General features: G+C 37.9%; 1 protein-coding gene across 1 annotated transcript; it reads right to left on the bottom strand.

The window, feature by feature from the left end:
* Nucleotides 1–223: 223 nt before the first annotated feature.
* On the bottom strand, nucleotides 224–9288 carry LOC128204853 (membrane frizzled-related protein-like). Its single transcript, XM_052906261.1, has 9 exons — nucleotides 9228–9288; nucleotides 7772–7964; nucleotides 7003–7193; nucleotides 4331–4462; nucleotides 3532–3660; nucleotides 2441–2568; nucleotides 993–1095; nucleotides 442–574; nucleotides 224–299 (listed from the first exon to the last, which is right to left on the bottom strand). Exons 1-8 carry the CDS (start codon nucleotides 9286–9288, stop codon nucleotides 450–452), a joined length of 1062 nt encoding a protein of 353 aa, XP_052762221.1. The 3' UTR covers nucleotides 224–299; nucleotides 442–449.
* Nucleotides 9289–9882: the final 594 nt, after the last annotated feature.

The raw sequence follows: 9882 nt of genomic DNA, 5'->3' as shown, positions 1-9882 counted from the left end.
TGCACTTCCCCTCTCTCTCCCTTGTGTCAGCAACTCAGTAACCTTTAACCTTTACATTCAAAAGACTATTTTAGATTTTACCTATAATATTATGTTAGGTTAAGTTTATGCGCACACAGAACATTTGGACTGACATGTGATATCAGAACTGATTATCATCATCCCCAAAAGCTAAATATAAATGATGAACGCCGGAATACTTTGTGTTATTTATTTATTTATTTATGTGTGTATGCCACTGTAACAGAACAATACAGTTTAACGCTGTTCTTTCCTGTGGTTCTCCCAGTGGACTAAATCTGTAATATAGAAGGGTGATTATTGAGCACGTACTTCTCTCGTCTAATATTAATATCACCTCAATGAGAAATTACATTTAGTGTGAAACCTATACCAGTGACTTCAATGTCTTCTATAATTGTATTTAGTGTAAACATTTACCATTGACTCTAATCAGAATTCCAGGTGATATTGAAGCCAGGGTAAGTGCCAGAGTCGTCCGTAAAGAAGGCTACGAAGGCGTGGTCTCCGGGTATGCTGAATGCAGCGGGGGTCGAGTCTCCACAAAAGGGTCCTGTAAGGGCGGGATATATTTAAGAGATTGTAAATCGTGCTCAGCCCTGTTTCAATAACCCCTTCCATCTAAGAAACTCCGTTGTAAAATATGAAGATGATAATTTAGTTGCGTTAAATTTGAGAAAATCTGCCCTGGTTCCCACCATAAAGAGGCGGCTACCGAAGTAATGTATACAACTCAGTCAGAACTGATAGTTAATGTGAAGATTAAGATTGGTTTCTTTCCACACTGCCTGACTCTTTATAACATTTTCTTTTTTGCCAAATTGCCGTGTGTAAAATATGTCAACTCAAATATTAACAGTTCATGGTAATAGATCGATAGTTCTGCTAAAAGCGTTTTATTTAAAGGTTTCAATGTCATTTAGAGCGAAACAGATTGTGTTTAGTAGGCAAGTTATATTCATGGCGGTTACCATGGTTGTATCTATCAGCATCGCCCGTGACCTTCACCCAGTCGTTATCACACGTGGTTTCAGGTTCCACGCTGAACAAGCTGTCGAATGTAAAATGGATGCTCTGAAAAAGGGGAGAAAACAGCTAACTACACTCATGTCCGTATTGTTTTCTTTCGTGAAACCATAATTGCAAAATGACATTGGATCACGCTTAGCAGTGTTTGAAATAACCCGAAAGTAAACAGTCGGAACACTTCGGCCATTATCCGACAACATTGACCTCGGAAATTATAGGGTCTTTAGAAATATTCCATTTATTGAAACCGTGTTGTATGTGTTTTCCATGGTCAAGGAACATAATAAATTGAACACATTGCAAAGAGTATGATGATGTATTACTTTTAATTTGAATTTGTTTATCCAAAGCGTAATTAAGACGCATAACAAAATAATTCATTTCAGCACATTGTTTAACGTTATCGAATGGGTCTACTTAGCGTAATTATAATTGAGTTAATCGCCGGCGGTCCGCTCACATTCTCGTATAATTTACAGACTATTTATGAGGTATTTTTCCGAAGCTTGCCGGAGATGATCGAATTTTCACGATTGGAAAGCATTATGTAAACATGTCTTTTAATTTATAAGGCCATATTAAAAGTAGACCGCCAGGCACGATAATGGCTTCTTTCTGTGCAAACTATTGTTTATAAGAATGAATAAATACATTTTTAAGGCATTACACAGAAAAAGGGTAAATGCCTTATACATAGAAACGAGAAACGTTTGCTAACAAACGACCGATATTGCCGACAAGTTACGATTGTCAAAAGCATGTACCTGCTAAAGGTAGTACAACGCTTATTTGCCTTCAGTTTTTAGGCTATAGGCCACAAGCATATAAATATTAGTCCCGCAAATCGAAATGAGGTATCGTCAGGTGTACTTTTTGACAAAAAAGTAAAAACAAAATCAATGCGCCAAGGTTACAAAATTGACTTATGGTGTTTAGAATAGTGCGAATTAAAACGCCACTGTATTTAAATTCGGTCAACTTTAATTTGAATTTAAAAGCAAGTCGAAAAATCTTGAACAAATCTTGGCGACGAACCCAGGGGAATAGATAGTTATTGATCATTACGCAGAAATAGTTGTCTAATATAACCTGCCTTACTTTATCTATTACAAATGGTCAAAACTCAGGTTTCATATAAATAACTTTACTCTAGCAACAAATTTGCGTTATGAACACAAAAGATATTTTCGGGTTCGATTTGTATTGCCTGTGAATAAAATTGTTAAGAAAAGGTAGAATCAGGCTGGTCGAACCTACAGCCTTTCAACGCTTTCAGCGCTCTCATTCAAAGTAAGCATTGATCTACCATTTTTCTTATTGTAAAGTGATCAGAAGTAAAGTAACGACTGTGAGTCATTTGTAGAAATGATATGTAGTTTAAGCGTCATACGTGTGTTCCGGGCGGCGCCTGTATTCGGTAGACGCAGTGAACGTCGTTTGGATAAGCTTTCGGGTAGTTTTGGCTGGTGATGGATCCAGACGCTCCAGTCTTGGTTTTCTCTCCACATAGCCGCAGGTCTGTGCACGAGAAAAAGGGGATACTACTGACACTCATATATTAGGTCGGATGTAGTGGTATTCTAAGCAAGTCTACAAATCGAGATAAAGGGCTTACCCTGAGCGATTCTATATAACGAGATAAAAGGCGTACCCTGTGCAATCCTATATTACGAGATAGAGGGCGTACTCTGAGCAATCATACTTTTGCGATAGAGGGCGTACCCTGAACAATCCTATATAACCCGATAGAAGGCGTGCCTTGAGCAATCATATATAACAAGATAGAGGGCGAACTCTTAGCGATCTCATATAACGCAATTGAGTGTGTACCTAGAGCGATGGGTTGTTCGGTTAGCGCAGTGGTTAGCGCACTCGCTCCCCACCTAGGCGACCAGGGTTCGATTCCCGGCTCGGGCGCATGTGAGTTTGGTTCGTGGTCATCAAGCCGGACTAGTGGGTTTTCTCCGGGTTCTTCGCTTTCCCCCAATACAAGACCACACTCTCGCGTAAAATCGGGCCAATGAGAGTGATTAATTTAATGTTGTAATAACTTGTTCCGCAATCGCTGTAAAATAAATATGTTTAAACTAAACTAAACTAGAGCGATCCCATATTACACGTTTTTCCTGAACATTATTGTATTATGCGAATAGGGCAAACCGTGAGCGATCCTATATTACCAGATTTGCTACGAACCCGGAGCATACCTATATTACGCGAGAGAGGGCGTACCCTGAGCGATCCTATAAAACGCGATAAAGTGCGTTACCTGAGCGATCCAATATAACACGATAATGGCGCACGTTGAGCGATCCTTAATAAAGCGATAGAGTGTGTACCCTGAGCAATCCTATATTACACGATAGAAGGCGTACCCCGAACAACCCTAAATAACGTTCCTTTTCGCGATCCACTTGAACGCGATAAAGGACATACCCTGAGTGATTCTTTGTAACGCGATAGAGAGTTAAGAGGGCTTACTCTGAGCGTTCATGTGGCATGCCTCCGGAAGCTCGTCTGAGTTGTCAGTACAGTCAACGTCTCCGTCGCACAGAAAGTCACGTGACACACATTGCTTATTTTTGCAGGTGAACTCGTAAGCTTGACAACCTAAGAAATGAGATACAAGACAACATTATGAAATAATAATGTTTTTTATTCGTGTCCGTACAAAACATACGAAAAAATACGGTGACATTTGAGGCGCGTCTACTTTGTTTCTCATCTGTATTCGAATGCAATTACATACTTCAGACAACATAAACTTTTAAAAGGACAAGGTAAAGAATTACTTTATGAAAAGAAGTATGTGAAAAGAGTTGGTTCTTAAATATAAATATCATGTCGATACAACAATGAGTTAATTACTAATGTTAATCACTGACTTTCACATTTGTGATCGTTGGGGTTGTTACGTAAAAAATAATTTTACTGCGACTGCTATTCATCTTTCCAATATCATACAGAAGATGTTTGCATCACGTAATTGATAATAGAAAGGTTGTACTACTTCTTGTGCACAACGGCATCCGGGTATGTGTGAATTATACAAGTTTTAGACGGCAGGCACAAGTGTACGACGAAATGACTTTTGTGGGTAGTATTAGTAAACCTAAAAGTATGCATGCTTTAAGAGATTCTTTGATGCTTCATGGATTTTCAAAACAGTGATTGTTGGCAAAATGAAATCGATATTTAATAACACTTTCTAAAAAACGAAATTCGGTAAATCCGTCGAATGAAACATCAATTTTGTGTGGCCTAGAAACGATTGTTTAACCTCCTCCGCTAACTCCACCACAGTTGTATTCATCGCTGTTGTCCGAACAATCTCTTAGCCTGTTATCGCAGTGTAGAGAGGCGTCAATACATTGTCCGTTACTGCATTGGAACTGGCTAACGTGACATTGATCTGAAAGAACACAAAAAAACCTAAAGGATTTAGAGTACGTGATCACGTCTGACCGATACCGAAATTGAACCGGCTAGCGCAACATTGATCTGATATAGAACAACATACAGGCAAGCGTTACAATTGACCTGACAAAGAAACAAATACAAGATGTGTTGTACATACATTGTAGCGTTTGACTGTTATCGCATTTGAACCGACTAGCGTTACAATTGACCTGACAAAGAAACAAATACAAGATGTGTTGTACATTGTAGCGTTTGACTGTTATCGCATTTGAACCGACTAGCGTTACAATTGACCAGACAAAGAAACAAATATAAGATGTGTTGTACATTGTAGCGTTTGACTGTTATCGCATGTGAACCGACTAGCGTTACAATTGACCTGACAAAGAAACAAATATAAGATGTGTTGTACATTGTAGCGTTTGCCCGTTATCGCATGTGAACCGGCTAGCGTTACAATTGACCTGACAAAGAAACAAATTCAAGATGTGTTGAACATTGTAACGTTTGACTGTTATCGCATTTGAACCAACTAGCGTTACAATTGACCTGACAAAGAAACAAATAAAAGATGTGTTGCACATTGTAACGTTTGACTGTTATCGCATTTGAACCGACTAGCGTTACAATTGACCTGACAAAGAAACAAATACAAGATGTGTTGTACATTGTAACGTTTGACTGTTATCACATTTGAACCGACTAGCGTTACAATTGACCTGACAAAGAAACAAATACAAGATGTGTTGTACATTGTAGCGTTTGACCGTTATCGCATTTGAACCGACTAGCGTTACAATTGACCTGACAAAGAAACAAATACAAGATGTGTTGTACATTGTAGCGTTTGACCGTTATCGCATTTGAACCGACTAGCATTACAATTGACCTGACAAAGAAACAAATACAAGATGTACTGTACATTGTAACGTTTGACTGTTATCGCATTTGACCCGACTAGCATTACAATTGACCTGACAAAGAAACAAATACAAGATGTGTTGTACATTGTAACGTTTGACTGTTATCGCATTTGAACCGACTAGCATTACAATTGACCTGACAAAGAAACAAATACAAGATGTGTTGTACATTGTAGCGTTTGACCGTTATCGCATTTGAACCGACTAGCGTTACAATTGACCTGACAAAGAAACAAATACAAGACGTGTTGTACATTGTAGCGTTTGACTGTTATCGCATTTGAACCGACTAGCGTTACAATTGACCTGACAAAGAAACAAATATAAGATGTGTTGTACATTGTAGCGTTTGACCGTTATCGCATTTGAACCGACTAGCGTTACAATTGACCTGACAAAGAAACAAATACAAGATGTGTTGTACATTGTAACGTTTGACTGTTATCGCATTAGAACCGACTAGCATTACAATTGACCTGACAAAGAAACAAATACAAGATGTGTTGTACATTGTAACGTTTGACTGTTATCGCTTTTGAACCGACTAGCGTTACAATTGACCTGACAAAGAAACAAATACAAGATGTGTTGTACATTGTAGCGTTTGACCGTTATCGCATTTGAACCGACTAGCATTACAATTGACCTGACAAAGAAACAAATACAAGATGTGTTGTACATTGTAGCGTTTGACCGTTATCGCATTTGAACCGGCTAGCATTACAATTGACCTGACAAAGAAACAAATATAAGATGTGTTGTACATTGTAGCGTTTGACTGTTATCGCATTTGAACCGGCTAGCGTTACAATTGACCTGACAAAGAAACAAATACAAGATGTGTTGTACATTGTAACGTTTGACTGTTATCGCATTTGAACCGACTAGCATTACAATTGACCTGACAAAGAAACAAATACAAGATGTGTTGTACATTGTAACGTTTGACTGTTATCGCATTTGAACCGACTAGCGTTACAATTGACCTGACAAAGAAACAAATATAAGATGTGTTGTACATTGTAGCGTTTGACTGTTATCGCATTTGAACCAACTAGCGTTACAATTGACCTGACAAAGAAACAAATATAAGATGTGTTGTACATTGTAGCGTTTGACTGTTATCGCATTTGAACCGACTAGCGTTACAACTGACCTGACAAAGAAACAAATACAAGATGTGTTGTACATTGTAACGTTTGACTGTTATCGCATTTGAACCGACTAGCGTTACAATTGACCTGACAAAGAAACAAATACAAGATGTGTTGTACATTGTAACGTTTGACTGTTATCGCATTTGAACCGACTAGCGTTACAATTGACCTGACAAAGAAACAAATATAAGACGTGTTGTACATTGTAACGTTTGACTGTTATCGCATTTGAACCGGCTAGCGTTACAATTGACCTGACAAAGAAACACATACAAGATGTGTTGTACATTGTAGCATTTGACCGTTATCGCATTTGAACTGGCCACCGTGACATTAGCCTGACATAGAAAAAAGCATTAAAATATGACTGTGCGAGCAACTTTTAAATCCCTTTTTGTTCACACAACAGACTTGTCAATGCTAAACAATACGTTTCATGAAGGTGTACTCACGAATATATGATGATGTGAAATTGTAGAATAAATCAAATCCTGACACGTGGTAGAGTTCGTCCGTGATAAAGTTTATTGTGAGGTATTGTCCGGTAGAGGAAATCGGAGCGAAAACGCCCCCACAGTACTTGCCCAGGGAAGGAGCGCCTACACCAATACCATCGAACAGCTCTATATGGTCATAGGCGCAACTAGAGCGAAATACAAAATAACGTAAAACTGTTATGGCACTTATATCTCTATCCAATCATAATCGCAACAAGAACAACAGACAAATTAGTGTTAAATTGCGGTGAAACATGACGTAACTATAGAATATTTCTTTCCGATAACAGTTGCAACTAGGACGTAGTCGTGCATATGAATGTTTAACCCGAACGTAAGAAAATCAATACCAGACACCCAATTAAGTAATGTAGTTAATGTTTATATAGCGTTAACGACTGACATTCACACACCTAATAAACGGTACTGGATCTTATGCTTTGACCTTTTATCATAAAAAACAAACAAAAATAATGTATGTTCTTTTGAGTTCCGAGTGAATTTTATTTCAACCGAATTTAATGGCCAATTGACAGCAGCTCTAAATCCAACGACCCAAAAAGTTTCGTTGATGGAAAAGTATCGGTCAAGGATGGTGGAGAAAAAATATATTATCTTAACGTACATACTATACATATCATGTTCATAGTTATATCCTTTGTACACCATCTCTGAACGACGTTGCCATCGGATGCTATGAATAATAAAAGTCAATGATACTCACCTTTTATCATTCTCCAGGTCGAAGGTAACTGGAACGAGCTCTACCTTCAACCCAGCTGGCGCCTCGATGACCCATGTGCAATGCATATTTGCGTAATAGTTGGCTCCGGAGACGTACGAATCATGGCTGTGTATGTGGCCGTTGTTTTCAGTAAAGAACGTCTGCGACCCACAGTTTGAATCGGAGCGTTTAACTGAAAAGGCATATCAATGCAAAACAAGAAAGACAATTGATGCAAAGCATCAAATGGCGCCATGAGTTAGTTTGTAAAATTAAACAAAAAGTTGTATATGAATGTTTAAAATATAAATATAGTGTGTGTGTGTGTGTGTGGGGGGGGTAATATTATTTATCAGTTTCAATTAAACACCACGTGACGGCTCTCGATCAGTCAATGTGTACAATAAGGTTTTTAACGATAAGCCAAAAACGGATCGCGATGTATATTGTGATACGCTAGATACGTATAATGATATAATGTAATATGGTTTTTTTTAATATTCTCTTATCGGCTTCAATTGAAAACACCATGCGATAAAGTCCAGTCAATGCGTATAAAGCGATACGTTTATTTCATTTCATGCAATATTCGTGTAATTGCATATTTGCAAGTTGTGTTTACACGTGGCTCATCAATTAGGACTATTCATTACATGCAGCTATTTACAGTAAAATCGTATGTTTATAGGTCCGTGAAAGGGACAACCTGTAAAAATGTATTATCAAACTGTGTGTGTGTGTTATCTTTAAGCGTAAAACAGAACTACAAAAAAATGTTCTCGTTTTTCAAGAAATTGCATCATTGAACTTGAATTTTCGATAAATTAAACGAATGTTATTTATTAATCACATGTCCAGCCATAAAAAGGCGTTACATATAGGTCGCCCCCTCCAGGAGATCAAATTTAAGCAGCTAAAGCCTAAAACTCTCATTGAAAACAAGATAAATACATAATGTACTTATAATAGAATTCCGCGAATTGGAGATGTCTCCTGTCGGGAGCGCAGATCTATGTCAAACCCATGCAATATTTCTTGGTGTCCCAAGTCTTAGATCAAACTCCACACAGCGGTTATTGCCTTTTGTCGTACAGTTAGCACTGTCACAAGGTATATCACCAGATGATGATCACGATCAATTAACGTCATTTTAAATGTTGTTTTCTTTTATTTCAAAGATTGTGTTCGATAATTTACCTTTGAAAAAAACTTTATTCAAAGAAACTTTACAACATGTAAATAGCTGCAATTAAGCTATTTTCCAATCTCATTAACTCTAATCCACAATACTCTCGCTTCACGACGTTTCGATATGGGCGCAACGTTATTAAATGAGGAGAACGTCACGACATTATTTAAATGAGATTGAGGTTGCAGAGCACTTATCTGCTCGTCAAGGGAGATCACTGTGTAAGAAATTGGTATAAGACTGAATTCTATCACTGTATGAACTCACGTGTGGGAAGCAAACTTCCATGCGCCACGAACACGAGGCTGGTAAGAAGAAGCAGTTTCATGGCTGTAGAAAACAAACGGGAGAAATTCAAGCCGATGTACATATGCATGAATTTATTGTTTCATTTTTTGTTCTTGTTACTGTGTCCGTACTTGTATGAAATACACATACTTATTTATCTTCTAAATGAAGAATGTAATCACAACTGCATCCACGATCCGAGTAATAGAAATTTACACTGTGAACGCGGCGCTCGATTTGTTAAATATTTTAAACACGAGGGTTTGCCGAATAAGCTACATGTTTTTTGAGAAGCTTACCGCTCAAAAAAGAGAGTGCGTAAATGGAAATATGGTTGTGATTTATCCGCACGCTGTTTAATCTTTGCACGGTATATAACTGGCTACTGTTCTGATATGAGAATTAATAAATGAACAAAACGAAGAAAATGCTATCCAATAAGGTACCAAAATATCACCTACCTCTGACTTAGGGAGCTACGTGTACACAGACCGTGCTGCGTTGCTGTTAATGGCAAGACGGAGATGGCACTATATGTATCAACAGTGCGATAAGAAACGCTAGCAATAAATGAATTAAACTAAACGTTTTTAACAATTATGTATATAAATCCTTTTAAATACAAGCTGGCACC

This window comes from Mya arenaria, chromosome 10, assembly GCF_026914265.1.
Source record: "Mya arenaria isolate MELC-2E11 chromosome 10, ASM2691426v1".
NCBI lineage: Eukaryota > Metazoa > Mollusca > Bivalvia > Myida > Myidae > Mya > Mya arenaria.
This window is presented reverse-complemented; position numbering and strand designations above follow the sequence as displayed.